At 57.7% G+C, this 25,072-nt stretch overlaps 8 protein-coding genes across 8 annotated transcripts; 5 read left to right on the forward strand and 3 right to left on the reverse strand.

Annotated features, from left to right (window-relative positions):
- Nucleotides 1–1,865: 1,865 nt before the first annotated feature.
- Nucleotides 1,866–5,393, forward strand: E0L32_002878 (uncharacterized protein; the record flags this gene model as incomplete). Its single annotated transcript, XM_031137115.1, has 4 exons — nt 1,866–2,060; nt 2,290–2,821; nt 2,895–3,636; nt 3,704–5,393. The coding sequence occupies 4 exons, from the start codon at nt 1,866–1,868 to the stop codon at nt 5,391–5,393; spliced, it is 3,159 nt and encodes a 1,052-aa protein (XP_030999488.1).
- A 348-nt stretch (nt 5,394–5,741) lies between these two features.
- E0L32_002879 (uncharacterized protein) lies at nt 5,742–7,268 on the reverse strand (the record flags this gene model as incomplete). The annotated part of the gene is made up of 1 exon (XM_031137116.1): nt 5,742–7,268. One exon carries the CDS (start codon nt 7,266–7,268, stop codon nt 5,742–5,744), a length of 1,527 nt encoding a protein of 508 aa, XP_030999489.1.
- Nucleotides 7,269–9,022: 1,754 nt separating this feature from the next.
- E0L32_002880 (uncharacterized protein) lies at nt 9,023–10,789 on the forward strand (the record flags this gene model as incomplete). The annotated part of the gene is made up of 2 exons (XM_031137118.1): nt 9,023–9,266; nt 9,360–10,789. The coding sequence occupies 2 exons, from the start codon at nt 9,023–9,025 to the stop codon at nt 10,787–10,789; spliced, it is 1,674 nt and encodes a 557-aa protein (XP_030999490.1).
- Nucleotides 10,790–10,983: 194 nt separating this feature from the next.
- On the reverse strand, nt 10,984–11,898 carry E0L32_002881 (uncharacterized protein; the record flags this gene model as incomplete). The annotated part of the gene is made up of 1 exon (XM_031137119.1): nt 10,984–11,898. The coding sequence occupies one exon, from the start codon at nt 11,896–11,898 to the stop codon at nt 10,984–10,986; it is 915 nt and encodes a 304-aa protein (XP_030999491.1).
- A 1,039-nt stretch (nt 11,899–12,937) lies between these two features.
- Nucleotides 12,938–13,648, reverse strand: E0L32_002882 (uncharacterized protein; the record flags this gene model as incomplete). Its single annotated transcript, XM_031137120.1, has 3 exons — nt 12,938–12,981; nt 13,034–13,290; nt 13,353–13,648. The coding sequence occupies 3 exons, from the start codon at nt 13,646–13,648 to the stop codon at nt 12,938–12,940; spliced, it is 597 nt and encodes a 198-aa protein (XP_030999492.1).
- Nucleotides 13,649–17,078: 3,430 nt separating this feature from the next.
- E0L32_002883 (uncharacterized protein) lies at nt 17,079–18,804 on the forward strand (the record flags this gene model as incomplete). The annotated part of the gene is made up of 2 exons (XM_031137121.1): nt 17,079–17,792; nt 17,854–18,804. The coding sequence occupies 2 exons, from the start codon at nt 17,079–17,081 to the stop codon at nt 18,802–18,804; spliced, it is 1,665 nt and encodes a 554-aa protein (XP_030999493.1).
- A 1,069-nt stretch (nt 18,805–19,873) lies between these two features.
- E0L32_002884 (uncharacterized protein) lies at nt 19,874–21,698 on the forward strand (the record flags this gene model as incomplete). Its single annotated transcript, XM_031137122.1, has 4 exons — nt 19,874–20,316; nt 20,379–20,514; nt 20,725–20,791; nt 20,971–21,698. The coding sequence occupies 4 exons, from the start codon at nt 19,874–19,876 to the stop codon at nt 21,696–21,698; spliced, it is 1,374 nt and encodes a 457-aa protein (XP_030999494.1).
- Nucleotides 21,699–22,448: 750 nt separating this feature from the next.
- E0L32_002885 (uncharacterized protein) lies at nt 22,449–24,155 on the forward strand (the record flags this gene model as incomplete). Its single annotated transcript, XM_031137123.1, has 2 exons — nt 22,449–23,072; nt 23,142–24,155. The coding sequence occupies 2 exons, from the start codon at nt 22,449–22,451 to the stop codon at nt 24,153–24,155; spliced, it is 1,638 nt and encodes a 545-aa protein (XP_030999495.1).
- Nucleotides 24,156–25,072: the final 917 nt, after the last annotated feature.

Below are 25,072 nucleotides of genomic sequence, written 5' to 3' on the forward strand. Positions count from 1 at the left end.
GCTTTTTGGTGTTGGCGACCACGACTTGGCACCTCGCTCGGCAGCCGTACCCCTCAGGGGGTCTGTGTCGAGTCATCATCCATGATCCCTGTTCGCCGTGATGTAATCTTTTTGTGTGTGTGTGTTCGTATTACTCTTTGTAGTTCCTCGCCTACAGTTCTGGTTGTGTTCCCTCGAAGGTACGCGTCGTTTAATCACTTTGACAGCTCCGATAGGGCTTACCCCCCTGTGTCAATGCAACACAGCGCCTTTGCGAGCTCCGACCGAACCCCCGACACATTGTTGGTCTCGGTGACTGCGATGCCTGTCCTGCGAGCAACGTGGGGCTGTAGCGTGTCGAACCCACTGAGATGCAGATCAGGAAATAGCACACCGTTCCCGACTTGGCCAATGAGGGCGCGAAGAAGGGGTTTTGTTAAGGTTCTCATTCAACGATGTGGTCCTTTTTCCTCTGCTGTTTCACATTGTAGCCTTTGTAGGGATCCAAGGGACCCTCTGGGCGGCGCTTGCGTGCTTCGATGGCGTTCTGGACGTGCGACCCTGCATGAAAACGTGTCGGGAGCGGCCTGCTTGCTGGGTCCGCGATGCACCCGCCACGCCACCGTTGTCGTTTTTTCTCTTCTGTTTTTTTTTGTTGAGACGGACGGATCCATGTGCCGGTCTAGGTAGCATTGTGTCTGCTTGCTGGCGGTTCCTTCAAGCCTCACTAACAGCGAGGTAGCAACCAGACATCGGAAGACGGGTTGGTTGAGGGGCCCGGCAATACCTACCACCCTACCTAGGCTCCTAGGTAGATAAGGTGTTGGCTGTTGGCTAGAGCTGCAGTAGCACCTCGATATCCGAGAATGCTCGTGTGTCTGGGTGTGTGTCTGTGTGTCCTTAGTTCGTGCTCTATTGAATGGATGATCACTGATGCCCTCGGGACTTTGTTGGCCAAGCAAGCTAGCATCCAGCCAGGGCGCCCCTAAGCTGTCGCTAGAGGGAATCGTGCCAGTTGAAGAATGGCGATTTTGTCTACCCCGCCGTGACCCGCCATTCCGCGGTTGGCCTTTTGAAAGCACTACCGATGAAAGCACGGTTAGGAGGGGATGTAGGGGGATTGGGGGATTGGGGGATTGATGTTGTTGGTTAGGCCAGTTCCCTTTCCGATTCCGCACTGGATCCATCTCCTCCCCTCCAAGCTCCAAGGCCTGGCCCGTTGAGACCCATCCGTCCTGTGCCTCGCTTGCTGTACGCTGCTGCGGAGCTAGCTCGCTCACTGTGATTGTGCACTATTCCCGCCCGAACACCCACCCACCCACACCACACAGAGCCCTGGAGACAACCACTGCCCACACCCACTCGCACCTGACACAAACCACCACCACCATAGCGCCGTTGCCATCGCTCCTGCAGCCCTGCCAGTCTGCCTCGCAGCCTGATTCACAGGATTCCCGATACACTCGCTCATCCATCCCGCCGAACACTGCAGCCTTGTTGTTCCCAGTGCCTGCCAGACAGGACAGCTGTTGATCGTCAAGCCCGATTCCGAGTTCCTTTGCGCAACCCTCGTGGATCTTCTCGTCATCGTCACGAAGAAGAACCCACCCACAGTTGCTTCGTATTCCCCTCCGATTCGCCGCAATCCCCGGTCCAACGGTGCCGCACCCGCTCCAGTCACTCGCTCTCTCGCTTTGTGTGCGCTTGACTCGACCTCGACTCGACTCGCCGCGGGAGCTTCCCATCCAACCCTTTCCCCCCCGCCACACCTGGCCAGCTACCAGACCGCCTTCGAAAAGCGCCACAACCAGACGGAAGCAGCCGAAACGACGATACAATCACGCGTGCGTGTGTTGTAGGCGAGCTCCTACCGAGCAGCGCATCCCATGGATGCCACCGATGTCTTCCGCCAGGGCTTTGCACCGTACCCCCCGCGTCACCAGCAGCCGGCCAGCTCCCGCCCCCGCAAGGCCCAACGCGGAGGTGGCGGCGGCGGCGGTGGTGGAGGAGCTGATGACGATGGCGATGGATCGTCGCATCGCATAGCGCATACCCTCACAGCCTGTTGCAGGTGCAGACAAGTAAGAAGCGAACCCTGACATCCTCATCATCATCATCCTGGCTCTCTCCCTCTTTATGCTCTCGCATCCTGGCCAAGATGCTCCCTTGCTCCAGGTCCAAGAGTCGTTGCGCTATGGTTCCTTCCCGAGCCTGTGCGCGTCTTGCGCGTATGCGAGATGCATCACGCTCTTTCCCAATCCCTACATCTCTTGCATCTCGCTGACAACAATGTCTTGTCTCCCGACGCAGAGGAAAACACGATGCGACCCGACCCTGCCCCGCTGCCTGCCCTGCGAGCGCTCCAACTCGATCTGCGAGTACTTCGACACCACCAAGAACAAGAAGATCAGCCGCTCCTACGTCGTCAAGCTGCAGGAGAAGGTCCGCCAGCTCGAGAGCGACCTCGCCCAGTACACCGACGACACCGAGTTCCCGCGCAACCTGTCCGACATCGTGCGGCCCGGCGGGCTCGTCCGCCTCGACGAGCGCGACGAGACGCCGCGCTACCTGGGGCCCAGCAGCGGCATCGCCATGACCCGCCTGCTCATGGAGGAGGCCAAGCGCTTCGCCCAGACCACCAAGATCTCGGAGCTCATTCCGGACGAGTTCAAGGCGCGCAGGGCCGAGCGCGCCAACCGCATGCAGAGCATCGTCGGGCTCGGCAGCATCAGCGGGCCCAGCGCCCGGAGGAAGAGCTACCCGCGCCTCAGCGCCGGTCCCCAGCTGTCGCTGCCCAACAAGGCCGTCATTGATAAGCTGGTCGAGGCCTTTACGACAAGAGGTAAGATTTGGTGTCTGCTGACCTCACCTGACTGCAAAACACACCGCTGACCTTTTGTTTTCCCATCGCATAGCGTTGGTCTTCACCCCGGTTCTCCACGAGCAGGTCTTTGCGAAAGACCTCGAGGAAGTCTGCAACGGCAGCACTGACCCCTACAAGAACTTTGTCGTGCGCATGTTTCTCGCCATCAGCCTGCAGAAGCTCGACACCACATATGCCGGTCTCGCCGATGGGTACTGGCAAGCTGCCATGCAGGGCTTTGAAGAGGTGGTCAGGCCAAAGGATCTCAAGACGCTGCAGTGCCTGGTACTCATCGGCGAGTACTCGCTCCTGACGCCGACTCGGACGAACGCCTATCACATTATCGGTCTTGCAGTGAGGATATGTCAGCAGCTGGGCTTTGGGGAGGAGAAGACGATAGCCAGCGGGTTCTCCGTCGACCCGCTGACGCTCGACATGCGGCGGCGGCTGAGCTGGATTGTCACGACGATGGAGTTTGGGCTGGCTCACAGCATGGGCCGGCCTGTCGGCTTTGCCAAGGGCGACGATCTGATGGACGTGGGTTTCTTTGCCGACGTGGACGACTCGCTCATTACGGAGCAGGGCATCAAGCCCGGCCCGCCCAGCGAGAAGAAGCTCGTGGCGATACACTTTTGCAAGATGCGCGTGTGCCAGGCCGAGATCCGGCGCACGCTGTACGAGAAGGAGCGCCACGAGCCGCGCGACGAGAACGACCCGTGGTTCAAGCAGATGGAGCAGAAGATCGAGGCGTGGCTCAAGGCGGTGCCCACCGAGCCGCAGTGGTGCAAGCCATGGTGAGTTTATCGATGGGAGAAGTAGTACGCGAGATGAGTGAGTTAGGAGTACTAATTTGCTCGTCAGGTTCACGGGCCAGTACCACACCATGCTCGTGTTTCTGAACCGGCCCACGCCGCAGATCCCCAAGCCGTCGCCGAACGCCGCCAACAAGTGTTTCGAGTCGTCCGCCTACCTCATCAACCTGTCGAGCCAGCAGATCAAGCAATCGGCCGTCGACATCACGTGGGTTTTCCTGCTCATGCTCTACATGTCGCTCAACACCGTCCTCTGGGCGGTGTCGTACTCGGACGTCCGCGACGCGCACCCCAAGAAGGAGGTCGAGGAGCTAGTCAACATGGCGCTCGACATTATCGACCAATGTTCCGAGCGCTGGCCTGGTTCCTCGGCCGCGGCGGAGCTGTACTCGACCTTTGCCAAGGCGTGCATGCAGAGCTACGAGATGGCCGAGGAACCACCGTCATTACTAGACAACAACTATGCCCCTACGCCATTGACGCTCGCCAGCACAGACTCTCCGACACCGCCGGACCCGTCCATACCGAACGCAATGGGGATCAACCAGCCTGGTCCACCCCCGATGTTCAACCAGGGTCCATTCGGCACCGGCTACGACTTTTCAGCGCCTCCCCAGCAAGTAGCCAACCCCTTTGGCTTCGGCGACCCGTTCCAGGGCGGACAGGCACACCCTCAGTTCCGCTCAAACTCCATCTTCATGGACCCTGTGTCCAATGACTCCGGGCGCAGGATGTCATACTACCCTCCCGAGGCGACGCCGCCGGGCGACGACTCAATACCCGAAGAGCCGACGCCGCCGGCGACGACGACGCCGCAGGCCCTGCAGCAGTCGCCGCCCATCGGCCCGCCGGTGCCCAGCCCGCACGAGGCGCTCATCACACCGCCAAACACGAGCCAGACCTCGCTCTCGCCGCCGATCAGCATGCCCGCCAGCGGCTCGTCGCCCACGCCGACGCTGTCCAACGCCAGCCCCATGCCTCCCTTCTCGGGCAACCCGTCGCCCAACCTCGTCGGCGTGGCCAAGTTCGACGGCGGCAGCGCCATGCCCGGCCTGAACCGGCCGCAGCCGACGGCGCAGCAGATCCAGCAGCCGCAGCCGCAGCACCAGCAGCGCACCGTGCTCCCGGGGGCGTTCACCATCCCGGCCCTGCCGTCGCAGCAGACGTGGCCCGGCGCGCCGCCTCCGCAGCAACAGCAACAGCAGCAGCAGCAACAGCATCATCATCAGCAGAGGCCGCTGCCGCAGGGGACGACGGTGACGGACTGGTTCAACCCGCCGCCGCCGTTCATCTCGCCGTACGCGGCGTTCGCGGGGATCAGCGGCGGGCCGCCGCAGCCTGGCTCGCAGCAGAGCGCGTCGACGAACAGCATCTTTGCGGACCCGTCCTCGACGGCCTTTTCTGGGATCGGGTTCGGGAGCGGGACGCTGGGGGCTTCGTTTGATGGGGGGATGACTGCTCATGGTGCCGGTGGTGGTGGTGGTGGTGGTGGGCACCACCAGATGCCGTTTGCGGGAGGCGGGGTGAATGGGATGGGCGGTGGCCCGTCTGGGGATGGGTTTGGCGGCGCCGGTGCTGGTGCTGGTGGGGGGTTCGGAGGAGCAGGAGGGCCGGAGAGGCAGGGGAGTCTGAGCCAGGAGCAGCAGGTTGAGCTTATGGGGATGCTGGAGACGGAAGGGCTGGGGGAGATTGACAGCTTTTTGAACTTTGGGGGGGATCTGGGGGGGTTGAGGTGGTAAGATGGCGGTTTCTGGGGGGGTTGGAGTGGTGGTGAAATGAAGGTTGGAGGCGGTTGAGAAGGGCGAGGTGAGGTGAGGGTGGATGTGAGGTTCGAGAGGGCAGGAGGATGGTGAGAAGTGGTGATGATTACGATGAAGATGAAGGACATCCAACCTGGGATGGAAGATGGATGAGTAGACTCTGGGTCTGGTCTGGTCTGGTAGAGCGTTTTCTCTTCTAGGAGAGGAACTTTTTCAGGATACCACTTTGATTTTCAGCATGTCAGCATGGAGCTCGTGTGCAAATAAACAGGAATAAGAAAGAGGCATCTTTGGGTATTATCGTCGTTCAAATCTTTGCTAGTCATCTCACAGCTTGGCAAACACAGTCGGCACGCTCCCGCCCATCTCGACCAGCGTGCTCTTGTTCCTGACCCACGCCTCGAGCCCCCGACGCCCGTTCTCGACGCCCAGCCCGCTCTGCTTCCACCCGCCGACGGCCATCTCGGCCGGCGACTCGCCCCACGTGTTGATCCAGGTGATGCCGGCCTCGAGCCGGCCGACGACGGTGTGGCAGGCGTCGATGTCGCGCCCGAACACGCCGGCCGCGAGCCCGAGCTGCGTGTCGTTGGCCCGCCGCACCGCCTCGTCGACCGTGTCGTAGAACAGCACCGTCATGACGGGGCCGAAGATCTCCTCGCGCACGACCCTCATGTCGTCGGCGCAGTCGGTGAACACGGTCGGCTGCATCCAGAACCCGCCCCTGAGGCCCGCGGGCACGCCCTCCGGGGGCGCCGCCGCCTCGCCGCCGTACAGCACGCGCGCCCGGTCGACCTGCACGCCGTGCCGCACGTAGCCCGCCACCTTGTCCCAGTGCGCCCTGCTGCTCAGCGGGCCGAAGTTGGTCGCCGGGTCGAACAGGTCGCCGGCGCGGACGTGGCGCATGCGGGCCAGCAGCTCGCGCTCAAAGGCGGCCCTCATGGCCCGCGGGACGAAGACGCGCGTGCCGTTGGTGCACACCTGCCCGGAGCTGTAAAAGTTGGCCATCATGGCGCCGTCGGCGGCGCTCGCGGGGTCGGCGCAGGGCAGCACGACCAGCGCGCTCTTGCCGCCGAGCTCCATGGTCACGCCCTTGAGCTCGCCCGCCGCCGCGCCCGCGACCCGCCGGCCCGTGCTCACCTGGCCCGTGAAGCTGACCTTGGCGACGTCGGCGTGCGTCGCCAGCCGCCCGCCCACGTCGCCGCCGCCGTAGACGACGTTGAACGCGCCGTCGGGCAGGCCCGCCTCGCGCAGCAGCGCGGCCAGGTACGCGGCGTGCAGGCTCGTGTGCTCGCTCGGCTTGTAGACGAGCGTGTTGCCCGCCGCGAGGCAGGGCGCCGCCTTCCACAGCGCGATCTGCAGCGGGTAGTTCCAGGCGCCGATGGCGGCGCACACGCCGAGGGCCTCCTTGTGCGTGGTGACGAGGCAGGTCGGCCGCAGGCGGAAGGCCTCGCCGTTGAGGCCGCCCGAGGCGACGAGCGAGGCGTAGTAGGCGAGGACGTCGGCGCCCGTGGCGACGTCGACGGCGGCGGTCTCGGAGAAGGGCTTGCCCGTGTCGCGGGTCTCGACGGCGGCGAGCGCGTCGTTGCGCTCGCGCAGGAGGGCCGCCGCGCGGTGGAGCACGGCGGCGCGCTCCGGGGGCGGGGTCGCGGACCAGGACGGGAAGGCCGACTTGGCGGCGGCGACGGCGGCGTCGACGGCGGCGGGGGAGGACGTGTGGATTGTGGTTATGCGGCTGCCGGTGGAGGGGTCGATGGAGGGGAAGGTCGAGGTTGGGGAGGAGAGGGAGGGCTGTGGGGTGCCGGCGATGATTGTGTGGCGGGGCTGTTCTGAGGGAGGAGGAGAGGGAGGAGGCATTGTGATGGGTGGTGGTGTGTTGGTGGTGATGTTGGATGGTGCTTGAGGGAGGCCGTGATGCGATGTCCACAGGCACGGACACGGACACGGGCACGGAAGACCGTGTTGAATGATCAATTGAAGAATAGGACTGGATGCCGACTATCTCAGTCCTGGAAAATGCTAGAGAAGTGTCGGTGTGAGAGAGCTAGAGAGGGACGGACGCCGCCTGGGAATGGCGATGATAAGGTTCGCGAGCTGCCGATGAGAGAGTTTGGTCGCTGTTCCGGTCCCACCATCCAACTTCGTATTTGCTTGGGAGCCAGGCAGGGTCCAGGGATCTTCGTTCTTCAAGCTGAGCAGCCGGATGGATCAAATTGATCGTGGTCAGCTTCCCTATTTCTCTTAGTCACATGTGCTGCCTCGGAAGACGCAGTCCTATCTTGGGGTTGTTTGCTCCCTCCTGCGTCGGCGATCACTTGGGATCCCATGTGGAGAAGTGGCTGGGTTTTATTCGCTTTTGCATGGGTGCGAGAGAGCCGTCAAGCCATGGTAGGATAAGAAGAAGTAAGACAAAAGCAAAGCCCCCCTCCGAGTTCGTTCTGTCTCTCTCTTTCTCCCTCTCCTCTCACCGACGATTTGCGACGGGGTTCCGGTCTCGCACGGCGGCATCCGTTACACCCGCTGCGCGCCAAGCACCGAATCACAGCACGTCCCAGGAGATAAAACCTTGCACCGTCACACGCACAAACGTAACTACGTACAGACAGGATGGTTGCAGCAGGGGGGAGGCAGGGAGGCAGGGAGGCAGGGAGGGAGGGAGGGAGGGAGGGAGACAGGCACTCACACGACCAACCTCGCAGATAGAGGACAGAGGTGTCGGTGTGTGTCGCTCGTCCAGTCCTGGTTCAACATCAAAACGTAATGGCTCTGGGGTGGAGACCGCAGTCATCCCGAGTGGACCGGCCAGAAGCCAAGAAGCAAGCCAAGATGGCACTCAAGGCACTCAAACCCCCTCTTCCGGACCTCCAAAGCCTACCTAGGCTCGCCTCCACCTGGACCGCCTGCAGAAGCGTGTGTGTGCCGGGTCAGGGATGCATGCCCGAGCTGTCGCCCCCAAGCCTGGATCTGCACCGGCTCCGTCGTCCGGGCTCTCGACGCAACTCGAGCGAATCAGGCCATCCGCTGACCTTCACACGACCTCTGGCGGCACACGCAGCAATGAGACATGCACACTACTGCGGCCACGCCATGCTTAGCAGAAAACGGCGTCTGCGACCCGTTTGCCGTGTGTCCCGGTCAGCTGTCGGTCAGCCGTTCGTCTTTGTTATCCTATCTCGCGTATATCTTTGCCCGACTAAGTAAGCTGGGCGGCCTGGTCTGATGGATCCAGTGCGGACGGCCAGGGTGGGGAGGATGGGGAGAAGAAGAACCAGGAAAGAAAGACAGAAAAGAGAGCCAAACCCACTCTTGATTTCGGTGTGTTAGTGCATCCTGTCCAGAGTCTTAAGTGCCGTGTTTCCACATTACTACACCGGGCGGTCCGGTGTTTTTCTTTACTAACGGGCGGCTCACCACTGGGGACCCCTTCTTGGAAACTTTGTTCTAGACTTTTTCTCATTGCATTGCATTGCTTCACCTTCTCACGAGCCGTCAAGCCAGCGAGCCTTGAACTCGCTTCCTCTCTGTCTGTCTGTTTGTCTGTCTGTCCAGAGCTCGGAAAGATATCATCAACCGACCTCCAGACTCGCCATTGTCCAATTTGTACACACAAAATGACCACCACCTGGCTTCCTCAGGCCCACTCGGACCGCTATGACTATGTCATTGTCGGCGGTGGCACGGCCGGGTGCATCATTGCCTCCCGCCTCGCCGAGAACCTGCCCCAGAAGCGGATTCTCCTGATCGAGGCCGGCCCCAGCGACTTTATGGACGACCGAGTTCTGGATCTGCGTCAATGGCTGGCCCTTCTCGGCGGTGAGCTCGACTATGACTACGGCACTGTTGAGCAGCCGATGGGTGAGTGAAGGCTGATCAGCGTTCATGATGTGATACTACTCTCTCAGTAGAGTTTCCTCGATGGGACCAGGTGAGACTAACCCGCTCGCACAGGCAACTCGTACATCCGGCACTCGCGTGCCAAGGTCCTGGGTGGCTGCTCCTCGCACAACACCCTCATCTCCTTCCGCCCCTTTGAGTATGACCTCAAGATCTGGGAGTCCTTCGGCGTCAAGGGCTGGGACTTCAAGACCTTCATGGGGTACATGGGCCGCCTGCGCAACACGGTCCAGCCCGTGCACGCCCGTCACCGCAACCAGCTGTGCCAGGACTGGGTCAAGTCGTCCAGCACGGCCATGGACATCCCCATCATCGACGACTTCAACAAGGAGATCACCGAGACGGGCTCCCTCAAGCAGGGCGTCGGCTTCTTCTCCGTCAGCTACAACCCGGACGACCACCGCCGGTCGAGCGCCTCGGTCGCCTACATCCACCCCATCCTGCGCGGCGAGGAGGAGCGGCCGAACCTGACCATCCTCACCAACGCGTGGGTGTCCAAGATCAACGTCAGCGGCGACGTCGTCACGGGCGTCAACCTGTCCCTCAAGGACGGCACCAAGCGCACCGTCAACGCGCGGCAAGAGACCATCCTCTGCGCCGGCGCCGTCGACACCCCGCGCCTCATGCTCCTCTCCGGCCTGGGACCCCGCAAGCAGCTGGCCCCCCTGGGCGTCCCCGTCGTACGGGACATCCCCGGCGTCGGCGAGAACCTCATCGACCACCCGGAGACCATCATCATGTGGGAGCTGCACAAGCCCGTCCCGGACAACCAGACCACCATGGACTCGGACGCGGGCATCTTCCTGCGGCGCGAGGCGCCCGACGCCGCGGGCAGCAAGGCCACGCCCACGAACCCCAGGGCCCTCCCCGACGGCGACATCGCCGACGTCATGATGCACTGCTACCAGATCCCCTTCACGCTCAACACGCTGCGCCTCGGCTACCCGGACATCCGGCGCGGCTACGCCTTCTGCATGACGCCCAACATCCCGCGCCCGCGGTCCCGCGGCCGGCTGTACCTGACGTCCGCCGACCCCGCCGTCAAGCCCGCGCTCGACTTTGCCTACTTCACCGACCCGGAGGGCTACGACGCCGCGACGCTGGTCTACGGCATCAAGGCGGCGCGGCGCATCGCGCAGCAGGCGCCCTTCCGCGACTGGATCAAGCGGGAGGTCGCGCCCGGGCCCGCGGTGCAGGCCGACGACGAGATCAGCCACTACGCGCGCAAGGCGGCGCACACGGTGTACCACCCGGCCGGCACGACGCGCATGGGCGACGTGGAGCGCGACGAGATGGCCGTCGTGGACGACCGGCTACGCCTGCGCGGGCTGAAGAGGGTGCGGATCGCCGACGCGGGCGTGTTCCCGACCATGCCGACTATCAACCCCATGCTCACGGTCATGGGGGTCGCGGAGCGGTGCGCGGACATGATTGTCGAGGAGGCGCGGGCCGCTGGGGCGGAGAGGGAGACGGCGAGGTTGTAGGATAAAGACGGAAGGCTGTGGCGTGTGGTGTGGGTGAGGAGATCTATGGGGAGCACCTGCGGGCGGATCTGCATCACAATGGGCTTCAGGGTGTCTCGATGGAAGCCTTCATCACGCTAGATCTATGTGAAGTTGGCCATACCACGACGAGAGACCCATCTAGACTTTATCATTATTACTTGGATATCCCACAATCAAAGACTGTTCAACCCTCGCGCCCTGCTCGCCCACCACACCGCCAGTACCACAGCAAGAATCACCCCCGCGCCCAGCAACCGCCGCCGCATTGACTCCCACATCATCCCCAAGACCTTGATGTTGTTCCCCGCCTTCCGCGCCTCGTGCTCCTCCCGGTCATTGACCCGAGGGAAGGGCACGTCGGGCACCTCCCTGCCCAGGAACTCGCACAGCGGACCCCACCCCTCCCCGATGCGGTACTCCAGCCTCCGCTCCGGCGGCACCCTGCTCCGGATCCGCTCGTAGTAGGCATCGTACCCGCGCCGCGCGTTCTCGCGCACGCCCGCCATGTCCCGGGCCCCAAACAGCCCCAGCATCATCGTGTTCATGACGTGGAACGAGGCGCGCAGCGGCAGGCCCGTGAGGGCGCTCAGCGCCGCCAGCAGCGCGCGCTTGGCCCGCGGCGAGGCGCACGTCGGCACGACGCACCCCTCGTAGAAGGTCGGCCACCAGGTCTCGAAGTCGCGCTGCAGGACGACCACCCGCGCGTCCGGGTACGCGTCGGCGAGCTGGTCGGCCCACATGCCCGCGATGTCGGTCACGGCGTCGTACCCGCCGAACACGGCGTCCCAGTCCTCCGCCGTGAACTTTGCGGCCCGCCTGTTGGCGGAAGGGTACGTGGCGTCGGCGGCGCGCTCGAGGGCGGCCCACATGGCCAGACCCTCGGGCGTGGGCACCACGTCGAGGCCGTGGTGGGCGCGCAGGCCGAGCACGGCGTAGGCGCGGGCCATGGACATGGTGGCCATGCGCATGAGCGAGGCGGTGATGACGGTCGGCGGGCCGTGGCGGCGCGAGGTCACCATGGGCTTGGACCAGTCTGCCTCGCTCGCGGCGGTCGGCGGGAGAGCCGGCGGAGGCGCGGCTGCTGCCATGTTTGCAATTTTATCTGCTATGGCTGCTGGATAAAGTAGGGTTATCGTGTCATTAGTAGCTCTTCTTTTGGAAGTTGTATCGTGCCGGAGATGTGTGAAAGGGAGGAGGGCGGTCAGCAGTAAGATATAGAGCTGACATTGCGTATCACAGTACGACTAGCCTGTCCTGCGCCGTAACCGTAAGCACAGGGAATTGGAGAACTGCTGACTCACCTCCTCCATTGAATCGGGACTGTTTATACGATAGCTATCCTAGTTGGGTCACAACTCTCGCTTTCGAGCCGGGGATGGAGTCGCCAAGCCAGAGAGTCCCGATCGTGACCGGACACTTCTTCAACAACTTTGCGTGTTTCTTCTATGGCCGGAGACAGACATATTCCACTTTTCGTGAGGGGTCTGGTGGGGGAAATTGAGCAAGGAAAGAAATGAAAGAGGAAGTAAAAAAAGCGAGAAAGGGAGGAAAGAGGAACAACGGAAAGGGAAGAAGAGAGGAGAAAGCGAATAACCTCACCCGAGTAATCGTCAAGCTTGCGGCACCAAGTTCTGGTATCTCTTTACCCACCTCGAGTGAGCGCAGTTTAAATATGGCCGTTAACTATGGTGACTGTTCTCTCACGTATGACCAACCTGCCTTTCAATCCCCAACTAATGCTTTACTGCACGTTTAGCTAGTATTTATAACAAATGTAGACATCAATGAAGACCTCACGATGAAAAAAAGCGTGAGGAGAGATCGAGCTGATATAAAAGAAATCTAATTCCGCTTCTATGCCCGGAGATGCTGTGAGAATGATTCCCCATAAACGAATGTGAACTCTAGCGCTATCCATCTAACAAATGCAAATAACCAGAGGGAAGAAAGGAGCCAAGGAAGAAAGAAAAGAAATCGAGCGACAGAAATGGTAGACATGAATGGCAGAAAAGTTCGTAATGTTCGCTTCAACGCCTGGCAGAACCCGTTTCGTACACCGTTCTATACATATTGACAGTCGCTGGGGACATAAAGCCATCAAAAAATCTACCATAGTGGACTGATGATTCAAGACTGTGACCACTGCGCACCGGAGCTCGAGCCTGCAGCGTCTGTATGGGTGTCAGTCCAGGCCATCTCTGCCAGATCACCAGGAAGTCTGACCGTTTGAGTAATCCTCATACTCGTCGTACTCCTGGCCCTCCTCGTTGGGCAGGATCCCGCGCTTCTTGGCACGGCGCTCGAATCTGGAAATTGAGGCGTCGCTCACGGCCTTGCCGCGGACGGTGAACTTTGTTGAGGCCTTCGGATCGTCTTTCTCCATCTTCTTCTTGGTCTTGAGCATCTCCATGTACTCCTCCGTCTTGGTGTACTTGGTATCGAGGCCCCACTGCTTGATCTTGCCCTTGTACTGGCGTGGTCTACGCAGGGATGATTAGCATGGTGCACGCCAACGCCGTGGGTTGGAGGAGTCAATACATACGTAGCTTTGAAGCCATACTGAGTCTCCATCTGCTCCATCACATCCTTGAGCTTGTGCGTCTTGTATAGCTGGCTGATGACTTGGCGATATGGCTCCCAGTCCTCGGATGATTCTGGCCGGATGTAGTTGGATTTTGACGACTCTCCTTGCTGATATGTGCCGTAGTCCTCATAGCCCTCGTACTCATCATAACCGCCATATCCCTGCTGTTGGTAGGGCTGCTGGTAGCTTTGGTTATATCCCTGCCCATAAGACCCAGAGTAGTTCTGGCCGTGGCCGGATCCAGATGAATACATATTCGAGATATATAGAGGTTGGAATAGTGTGACTGTTTTCAATCGGATAGCTTCTGTGTATGATCGGTAAATGATCAGTTGGAGTGCTTGGTGTTGTCTGGAGAATATTGTCTTGAAAAGCGGCATCGTCGACGACACTTATATACCACCTCGAGATATCATGAACCTGTGTCAACAATGATACCATGTTAAGAGTATGGTGCAGCCTAGCAAGTCATACACTAGGCTCTCTTTGAATTTCTTAAATTGGCCTTGCTGGCTTCCCATGATGATGGACTTGGTCTCCTGGCACTGGGCCAAGCGTGTGGGACAAAGGATGACCGCCCTCCCAGGCCAGACGCGGTTCGCGGCTATGCCAGGGCTTCACCCGGTGCCAGATCTAACTACGGTACCCTTCCCGGTCCCGAGATGCTGGGGTGCGTCACGGGGACCCTTGCCTCGGTGCCACTGGCATGTCTGCTCGATTATGTGACGCAGGACTGTGTTGGGACACACTCGGAGAACTTTGGCTCCCAAAGACCCGGATACACAAGCGCAGGGGACATAGCTATTGGCTGTATTTGACCTGGCTGTCCGTTTTGGGGGCGCTTATGGGTTGAATTTGCGGACTTGCAGGCGAGTACCCGCTTCCTTCGCGCCATGTTCCTTCTAGGCCACAGAATTCTCCCACTGACGATTTGCGAATGCGCTTAATTCTGTCGCCTAAATGTGGTGGGGATGACAGGGCTGGGCGTTGTCAGCTCGGCGCATGGTCTTGAGAAATAGTTAGTCCAGGCTTTGTGGCGGAACAGTCGGATGAACGAGCTGGGAAACTCCAACAAGGCTTGTGTGCTGACAGACACGCGGTCTCGAGCAAAGCCGAAAAGGAATTTCGGAGACGACTCTGTCCTAAGTGTATTGCTTTCTGCGCCTTGCACTGATATGGCCATGACACCGTTGAACAATCCTCAGCTCTGATGGCGAACCAGCCGGTAACTGTTTCAGATAGTTTGGGGGCGCCTCCCGGCGCTATGGGTCCCGATTTAGACGCTCGATGATACCCTGTCAGCACTATAAACCTCTGACAGGGAAGATGAGCCTCCCCTCAGGCAGAAAGAAAGCAAGGGCAACAACCCGACTTTAGTCATCGTTCTCTTGAAGCGTCCAAAAAGACCTCCATCTCCACCCGTAAGGCTCTTGACCTCTATTTTCAGAGTGTCCTCCCAGGCAACGAAGTTGGAGCCCTGGACTCATTGGAAACACAGGGCTCCTGCCCCCAAACGCCACAATACGGCTCAGGCGGAATAGCCTTATATCACGCGACGGGAAGGAGTCTTGAGGTCCAGTATTGAGTTGTCATCTTGCGGCCGCCCATAGATGCAGCCGTCGTCTATCCGTATTACTCAGGACGGACAGAATGGACAATCAGACGGAGAAGCTTCTACAAGAACACATCTCATCGCCGAGATCGTCCGGTGATTGTTGTCATCGCCAGAGCGCGAAAGACGACCAGATGTGGCCGTTGATCAATGGGTCGATCTACGAGTCATTCGGTCATTAGATCGAGAGGTTTCTATGTTCATGGCAGGGCTGTACTACTCTTCAGCTGTCATCTCAATAACTTCGAAGTCTGGGTCCACAGGTGATCTTTGCACCTGATACAGCAGATTAAAGCCGAGACGCGGTCTTCGTGACTCATCGCGTTCGAAACTCCCCGAAGGCAATCGAACGTATGGTGGTTGTTCTGACCTCCTCGAACAACAGACACTCCTGAGATGAAGAATGTGTGTCGTGGGAAGTAGCCTCAAAGAGCACTGAATGCCTTGTGACCAAAAAGCGGGTGCGGTGTCTTTTCAAGGACAGATATTGGCCTAGGACGTTTTCAAGATATGTCAAGCGATCAATTGCTCCATTTGCAATTATGCCATGAGTAATGGTAGACACTCTAGAGTGTAGATGACCTCTCCTCCGAGGTATAACTCTCTATAACGTACCCGTCTCGTGTGCCACCGCGTTGTGCGAGTGAGGATTGCTCGCGTACGCGGAGAATGATGAGGATAAACCACGACACGCATTCAGCACGTGGACCTATGCGGGGACGGCTTCGCCGTCAGGCAACATTCCCCAGCCATTGTGAAAAGATGGGTCGCAGAACTTTCGAAGAAGTCGAGATAAGAGCGGCTCCTGGCCCAGTGGGGTCTAACAGAGAGAGTGAACTGGAATGTCTCGGGGCACGAGTCGAGAAAGTGACAGGATGGAAAGAACTGAACGTGCAAGTCAAAAGCTCTGCCACGGGATCACCAAGGGTCAAGACTTCGAGGCGAATGTGCACGGATACTAACCGATACGGGGGAGAGGTCCCGTTTTCCCGCCTCGAGGGCGGCATTCGTGTGGACCGGGGCTGGCACCTCCGACGGTGAGAGGAGGCTGGCGGAGTATTGCCCGCTGTCATCTCACTGGGAAAGACTCGGTCTGGGGCCGTTGCGGGCTGATGGTGTCATGTCCTGGCTTGCTCGGCAGTTAATCGAGATATGGCTCTAAACACCCTGAAGCTACCTGTTATTGGTCCACGGACGCAGAGTCTTCAAAACTTTAAAATAGGCGCCGGGTGTTATCAACAAGGGTCTACCTGACTCGAGGCTTGTGGAGTGGGAAGTGGAGTTCTTCATCACAACGAATTCCAACCCAAATAGACGAATCGACATAGACAGAAAAGGTAATGGCAGGCACGGCCATGCTCCCACGGATCCAGATTTTGCAAGGGGGATTATCCCATAGCAGATCTAATGGTATATTGCTACAATTGGACTGGTAGAAGCTGGTCTCGCCGGATCATATTGACCAGACTCGGACAGGATGCTGGACACTGGCTAAAGAGTGCTTCTTGGGGTGTTCCGTGAGCAGACGTTATGTTTGATTGCCATCCATCCCAGAAGATATAAATGGCGACAATTCACGTGGCTTGCCCCGAGTTCGAAGTGGCCTGACAGACGACCTCGGGGCGACATTCTCTTTGCGGCATTGACGATCCGACGCTCGCGTATCTCGAGAAACTAGAACTAGCGGACGCCTCTGTGCTGATTCTAGCGTGTCTCATAATTGCCACCGCGAGTCAACTAGTGGCGCTGACGTCGTCGACAAGGGCAACAAAGGCATTGAGGTTAGTTCGTCCGAAGGGGGGATCTAAGCTAGCGCAAGCAAGGCAAACATTCCAATACAATAGCAAGTCGCGCCTGGCAAGGGGTCCTCCAATTCCACCTTGTGAAGTTTTGTCTCCTTAATACTCTCAATGTCAAACGACTTTATCTTTTGCCCGAGAGAAGGACGTTCGACCGCCAACAGAACAGGCTGAGCAAACAAAACAGTCATCGAGCACGCCTCACCTATGCATCCTCAGCCACCGGGTCGTTAGAGCTCAACCGATAGCCGCAAGCTATCGAGGCTCGAAGTTATGAAGATGGCCTCCGACCCAGCAAGTCTCGGGGCGCCTGCCGAGTTCGACGATCATATCATCCCACCAGAGTCTGACACCCTGATCGGATTGCCGCCTGTGCTCTTCAAAGGACTGATCGGTGTTACAACAATCGCTGGGATCTCGCTAGTGTCTTGCACGGCTCTCTTCCTTCATCTCACATACAGACTTGTGCGATGGCATTTCCGCGTGAAAAGCCCTTCCAAACAGAGAAGGAGACAGTCGTCGTATACCGATTTCAACCTGGGTCTAGCAGCGCGGCACTTTCATCGCAAATTCTCACGGGGCAGCACAGCAGATCCTGAGAGTGGTAGACCAGACCAGGAAGCACCGCACCCGAATCAGTTCATACTGTTGATACATAACCTGATGCTGGCCGACATCCATCATTCACTGTCATTCTTCTTCAACGCAGTATGGCTAGCAAAGGATGCAATCCTCGTGGGAACAGGGACCTGTTACGCGCAGGGTTGGTTTATGTCGACTGGCGGCCTCGCGGCCAGTTTATGTGTGACCAACATCGCCATTCACAATTACTGCATCATCGTGCGGGGGTGGAAGCCGCCACATTGGGTGATTGTCACTGCCAACATTATGGTCTGGGTGATCGATTATGGCCTTGCTGCTCTGGGGATCGCCGTCACGAGAAATGGAGCAGCGTATGGAGGGTTCTATGTTCGTGCAGGTGCATGGGTAAGTCGACCCTACCGGGTTGATGACGACAGAGCGCAACTGACAAGGAACCTGCCTTTAGTGCTGGATGAACGTTCATTATCAAACTCTACGTCTCGCGGTTCACTATCTCTATATCTTCATGACCCTTATCATTACCAGCATTCTCTACGTACTCATCTTCATCACTCTTCAAAAACGACGACAAGACGGCGACGACACGAGCACACACTCCGGATCGAGCATGCGTGGCATCACTTCCAACGGGGATGCATCGGTCAAGTCTCGCCGTGGCGGTGATTCGGCGTCCAAATCCGATCAGCACGAGGTACGGCAGCTTCAGCGGATCGTCAGGAAGACGAGCCGTCACCAGATCTTTCTTCTTTACCCCATAATCTACGTCGTATGCACACTGCCGCTTCTAGTAGCCCGTATCGCCACCATGGCTGGATACAAGGTTCACTTTGAGTTCTTTTGCATTGTGGGGGCACTCCTCGCCTCCAACGGCTTCCTCAATGCTCTTCTGTGGGGGATCACGCGACGGAGCATTGTGTTCGGTGGCGATGTCGGCGCTTCGGAGGATATGGGCCTAGAAGGGTTCTCCTTTATGCTTACCCCGGCCAACCGCGTCTTTGGAAACATGGTACTGGTGGAGGCTGGTCCCGGCATCCGCGCCAGCCATGAAAGGGGGTTCCGCGCATGGGCGACAGACGAGGGAAAGAAGGCCAATTTCTGGCAGCGTCAGGTCACGAAAGTGCGGAGGCTGTTTGGACTTCGATGCCCGCACAAGGGCAAGGAAGTGCATCTGGGGGCGCTGGATCGCCGTGAGTCTGGATGGAACGGTTTCATGAGCGAGGAATCCCTTGACCGTGGACTGCGAGGAGAAGGTCGGTTGGCGATTCAACTGGAGCGCGTGACAGAAGTGAAGGTTGAGATCAATCCCCACACCAAGAACAGACTCCGGGAGCCGAGTCTGCGATCTGTCCAAAGCAACCCCGAGTACGAGGATATAGACTTGCCACCGATTGAGTAGAATGGTCTGCGTTGTTTTTATTTATCACATTTGCATAGAGCAGAGCTTGTATTTCTTCTAGACCAGGCATTGGGCACTCGGACTGTTTGTAGGAGCATAGAGCACGTCATATACCCTCAATAGAGTTCAAGAAACTTGACAATTTGATGATATGGATGCGGAATGTGAGTTGCTTGGTTATTGCGTACTACCATAGCAACTCCCTTATCACTAGACATGGTCCTGAGCAATACCATCAGTGTATGAAAGCCATGATATTCATTACTCACCACACCTCGTGTCTGCTATTCTAGCGATGTATGTGCTAATATTTCTGGCATCTATGAACCACTCCTGAATAGTGGGAATGAGACAGCCTCGCCGCAGGATAGCCTATGAGTATCAAATGGTGTAGCGGAAGGTGACCAAGGTTGTCAATCTCTTCTTGGCCTGCTTGCCGCCGGTGGTCTCGCTTTCCGGCCGCCCTTGCCGCCTGAGGTGGAGAATGAGCAGCGGAAGCGTGACCTCACAGGGCGCCAAGAATGGGATACCATAGTCGAATGCTTCTTGTATGCGATATTGCCGTAACATGGTGTGTTGGACAAGCCGACACTTGCCTAAAGATGTATACCACACCGTCATGATCTTAACTGTGTGCTCAAAATTCACATGGACCCATTGACAGGGTCCAGGCTAGACCACCCTCTCTCTCTCGAGATACGTACGCACATTTTGGGGGCAATGAGCTGGGATTTGAGTTCCTGGGTGAGTTCAATATAGTGACAGGGGAGAGCATGGCTTTGTCCTGACACATATTGCTGGGGGAAGTGAAGTCTTACCAACGATCAGTTAATGAAATGATGGTGTAAAATGACTCCTGTCTTGCGTAGCTAACAGCGCGCTTTCGCATGGACACAAGTCATCCGTGACAAGGCAGAGCTGATTCACTGGTCTCATCAAATTCTATAAAAGCGTGACCTGCTCCCATAATCCATCTCTCAGAATTATAATCTTAATCTTTCCATGGTCAGATACCAGATCGAGTCACCAGATAGTACACCTTCCACTCGAACCATAATCCTTATCCAAAATGAAGACCACGTCTTTCCTCGCCTGGGCAGCAGGTGTGCTCGGTGCCCCGGCTCCGAACCCTCAAGCAGCCCGTCCGGGCTTTACCGAGCATGTCGTCACTCTTCCGGATGGCCAGCAGGCCAGCGTCTATCTTCGATCCTCCATGGTCTCGATCGCTGCAGACATTATGAACACCAACATCACCTCGCCACCGCGTGTCGATTTTGACAACAACTTCACGCCGACGCAGACGGGCCAAGACCTCTGCACCGGTTCCGACATCCAGGCGTACGACGTCCCGCCTTTGCCCGACAAGATCGACTGCGAGCGTATGTGGCAATCTATCGCCCAGACCAACGGCTACTGGGTTCTCGACCACTGGGATGGCCAGTTTCATATCATGGCGTACCTTGGAACCTGCGCCATTTCGGTCAAGCCACTAGATAGTGACAAGGCCGTGTTGTAAGCACTTCATCTCCCGCGTAAACGGCACTGTTTTTTCTTGCTGACTTGAATGACAATAGCATTGGCAACAATGATGTCGCCAAAGTTGTGACTGATACGACTATCAACTTTGTCAACCAATTCAACAAGGACCAGTGTGGTAGCCAGGGCGTCATCTCCTGCACATCAGTCAACCAGCCACACCTACATTACCAGGTAGTTCACAACTCGTGAGGATAGGGGCATGCATGGGTGAGAGATCAAGGCTTATGACCTTGTACGCTTTTGGGATAATTTTTGGGGGCTTTTTGGGACAATCATTCATTTTCATGATAATCTTATCCAATCCATCAAGGATATGTTTCGAATAAAACATTTTTATGACGCAGAAGCGGAGCGAATATGTGTAACTATCGGTGCATGTAGGCTGCTGGTGAAGCAGAGTGGCGATTCAGAGGTTGGGTGCCCATTGTCCCTGAACACGTTGAACAAGGTAGCAGATTCGCATGCTGTCATGCGCAAGGGGTCAGGCAACGCGATGCGTACCCTACCCAGTGAATATGTATCATTGTGTGCCCCTTAAGAAACTGCCGAGGCAAGCTGTTTTCTCTTTTACTTTCCTTCTTTTCAGTATTGGACTGCATAGACCAAGTACACGCTATCCACTCGCAGCTGGCATTCTCACCTCTGCCTCTACCCGCAAAATCCTTTTCATCCATTCCAGGATGAACTCCACCGGCCAGACGTCTCGGGAGCCGCCTCCCCAAGAAGCTCCCCATCAGGGCCGTGGACATGATGTCCCTAACTTCCCATATCCGGCGACACGTTGTTATATCGGACAGTACCTGCTTGTGTCGCGGGCCCCTCCCGCATGGGCATGGATTATTGTTGCGGGCTTCTTTGACGATGACCATAACGAATTGTGGCACATCGAGCTCTTCCTAGCCCAGGATGGCTTTCCTCGTCGAGATCCGAGCGACGCTGGGTCGAGAGCAAATAGCCCCAATGACGATATCAACAATGATCGTACGGGAAGCTCCGAGGGAGATCCCTCCGCGTTCGAATTCGATCGCCATGGTGCGTGCCCGGAATCTCAACCATCTTTGTTTGGTTTCGCACCTATTTGCCCTCAAGTTTGCAGGATACTGATCTTCGTGAGCGAGTTAGAACGCCGATCTAGATTGTCAAGGCGAAGACTCCTCATTCATCGACACCCTGGCTACCCAGACACACGATACCATCCCGAGACGAGACTCGTTGGTCTTATGCCTGTATTACAATCCCCGTCTCAGAGGCCTCAAGCACAGGGATCCGCATATGGCCCTTCACGGCCGTTTCTTTTCAGAGATTATGACGACGACAGTGAGAACGAGCGGCACTATGATTGGTCTCGTGGTTGAATCCAGACAGAGCATCCGCATCGAGCGACTTGATCACAGCAGAATAGGCGATGGCGGACCGGTTTCGGAACCAGTGATTAGTTGGACCCAGTGTGGAGGGAGTGCACTAATATCTGAGATGGGTTGCTACCTAGTTAGTATTTGCTTTGCTAGCTGAGGTACTCCTTTTTGGGGTTCTATGAATTTAGTCATGCAGCATTTCATTTGTCTGCTTGCTTGAATCGTTGAGTTTAAGCTACCCAGGAGAGCATGGGACACGATAACACTGACCCGCGAACCTGGTAATCGTTGATGCAGTCCCCCGCACCACCAGATTCAGAACCATGCCCTCGACAGCGCAAGATATGGATGGTGGGGATATGGTGGTCTATTAAGCTAAGATTCAGCAAATGGAGCTCGTGGACGGGCCTCAAATCTAGGCCCGGGTTCCAGTTAGCAATCTGAACTAGGCGAGCGGCTCATTCGCTCCGCGTGAGGAACATGACAGCGCCCGCGTGACGGGTCATGGGCGGTGCGCCTCACGCCCCCGAACTCGCCTAGTCGACAGATTGGCACTCGGCTTGCCGATAAACCGGACCCTCGCGGCCTTGGAAATGGCCGACTCTGGCCGTAATCCGCAATTGTTTCCTTAAGAGGGCGTCTCTTGGCCAGTCCCGTTCCGGGGATGGCACTTCGACGCTTCCAGCATTTCCCAGGCCCCGACGACAGACTGCCCTTCAGCACCTCGCACCAACAAACAAATCAACAGCCATGGGAAGTGTGCCAGAAGAGAGGAACAGGCCCCTGGTGAGGTTACCCCAGGGCCAGATCCTCGGTATCAGGAAAGAAGAGGCATTGCCTCGCCCCGTCGATGCCTTCCTTGGCGTCCCGTACGCCCAGCCGCCGACTGGCGACCGCAGATTCCGCGCGCCGGCCAAGCTGCCCTCTGCGCCTGACAGCATCGTCGACGCCTCCGCTTATGGTCCTGCAGCTCCCGGCAAGCCCTTGTTTGTGAACGCTCCGAAGCTCGAGTACAGCGAAGACTGCCTGACCGCCAACATCTTCCGGCCGTCGAGCAATGGCGCCTCGACGAGCCAGAAGCTCCCCGTGACCGTGTACGTCCATGGCGGCGCGTTCAACAGGGGCTCGTCGTCCATGCACAACTCGGCCTCGATGCTGGCGCATTCGGCAAACGACTTTATTATTGTCTCTTTCAACTACCGCCTTGGCGCCCTCGGATTCTTGCCATCAGCTGTGAGCTTGAAGGAGGGCGCAGTGAACCTTGGTCTCCACGATCAACTGCATTTGCTGCAGTGGGTTCAGGACAATATCGAGGCCTTCGGGGGCGATCCCAGCAAAGTCACGCTTCTTGGACTGTCTGCTGGAGCTCATTCGGTACGTCCCCCATCCAACCTCACCGAAATCCTGCCACGGGCCGCAAAATGCTTACATTTCCTGCTCTAGATTGGCCACCTTTTGATGAGCTACAAAGAAGGAGTCGCCCCCTTGTTCCACAGAGTGATCATCGAGTCCGGGGCGCCGACATCGCGAGCCGTCCGACCCTACAATTCCGCCATTCACGAGGAGCAGTTCCAAGACTTTCTGCGGGAGGTCAAGGCGCCCGAGGGCCTGGCCGAGGACGAGATCTTCCCCTTCCTGAGGAAGGTACCTTACGATGTCATCACCGCTGCGCAGACAGCCGTGTTTGACAAGTACAACCCCTCCTTGAGGTGGGCATTCCAACCCGTCATCGACGGAGACGTCATCATGCGCCCGCCGCTGGAGACGTGGAAGCTTGGCAAGTGGCACAAGGTGCCCATCATCACCGGCTTCACCACAAATGAGGGCTCTCTGTACGTCAACAAGCAGATGAACACATCTGCCGAGTTCAGGGCCTTCTTCGCCAAGCTGCTCCCGCTCCTGTCGCAGGAGGAACTCGACACTCTCTGCCATCTTTACCCAGACCCCGAGGTCTCCCCAGAATACAAGGAGGAGCGGACTACAGTAGGATCGCAGTACAAGCGCGTCGAGGCAGCCTACGCCCACTACGCCTACGTCGCGCCCTCCCGCCAGACCGCCCTGTACGCCGCGCCCTCCGTCCCCGTCTACCTGTACCACTGGGCCCTCGTCTCCACCGTCGAGAACCGCGCGCAGCACGGCGACAACATGGCGTACGAGACGTGCGACCCGGCCGTCACGGCCAGGTCGCCGTCGCAGAAGGAGCTCGCCCTCTCCTTCAACCGCTACCTGACCAACTTCATCGTGTCGGGCGACCCCAACTCGCCCGCGGCGGGGCCCGCCGACCAGCCGCGGTGGGAGGCGCTCAAGGTCGAGGCGCCGAGGGCCATGGCGTTCGGCTTGGGCAACGAGGAGAAGATCGGCGGCCAGACGGGGCCCGCCGCCACCTTTGCCGACGACACCTGGGGCCGCAAGGAGTGCGAGTTCTGGTGGAGCAAGGTAGAGCTGTCTCAGCAGTGATGAATGGACGACTGACGACAAAGAAGATGTAAAATCTAATGAATTTCATTTCACTAAAACAAATGGCGGTCTACCTCTTCCTTAACCTCCGCTGAGCGTGTCGATCATGTCTATGTATCCAATGTAATCTTCACGCACGCACTTATCGGGGCGTCAACCCACCCAGATAACATCATTGGGGAGGTATCCCCAGCTTCTGAAGCAACCTAAAAGGACAAAGTTTAGATGGCATGATGGTGGGAGCGAGATATCGACACATGTTACCTGCCGTCAAGGACCTAAAGAAGCCGTACCGCTATTCCCGGGCCCGCCCGTTATCGGAACTCTCCCCGCTACACTGGAACCGACTAATCGTCTAATCCGTCGCCTACTTCGTCGCTAATTTCAATTTCATGGTCCGAAGGTGGTAATGGCTAGTCGAATGGCATAATACTTCCTTTATCGGCTGTTAAGGTTCATGACTAGATTTCACATACTAGTTTACATCTATTGTCTCTCCATCGGTTACCCCTCAAGCGAACAGGGACTGTCATCCTCCTGTATCGTTCCAACTGAGGTGAAACTTGAGAAGGAACCATCTAGGCCATGGCAATAACCTTAGGTGACTCCAACAGGGACCATCAAGGAGTGGCCTTGAGGCTGGAGAGTCCCATATCTAGAATGAAGATCGGTCTGAACTGGTCGCTAATATTGTGATCATGGCGATAAGGTCCAAGAAGTCAACTAACCAGCATTTAGACATCGTCCCAGAGCCTCCCTAGAAAGATGCCAAGGCATTACCTGTCCAAAAATGTATCCTGCTCGAGTCTCAGCCCCTTATCCCTTTCTTTAGATTGAGTAAGAAGGCGAAACGACATGGTGTGATTATGGGTCCGGCACTTGAAAAGGAATCTGAGACCCAGACTTGCCATGTTCCC

Source organism: Thyridium curvatum (genome assembly GCF_004353045.1).
Source record: "Thyridium curvatum strain D216 chromosome Unknown NODE_12_length_601061_cov_81.036774, whole genome shotgun sequence".
Lineage (NCBI taxonomy): Eukaryota > Fungi > Ascomycota > Sordariomycetes > Thyridiales > Thyridiaceae > Thyridium > Thyridium curvatum.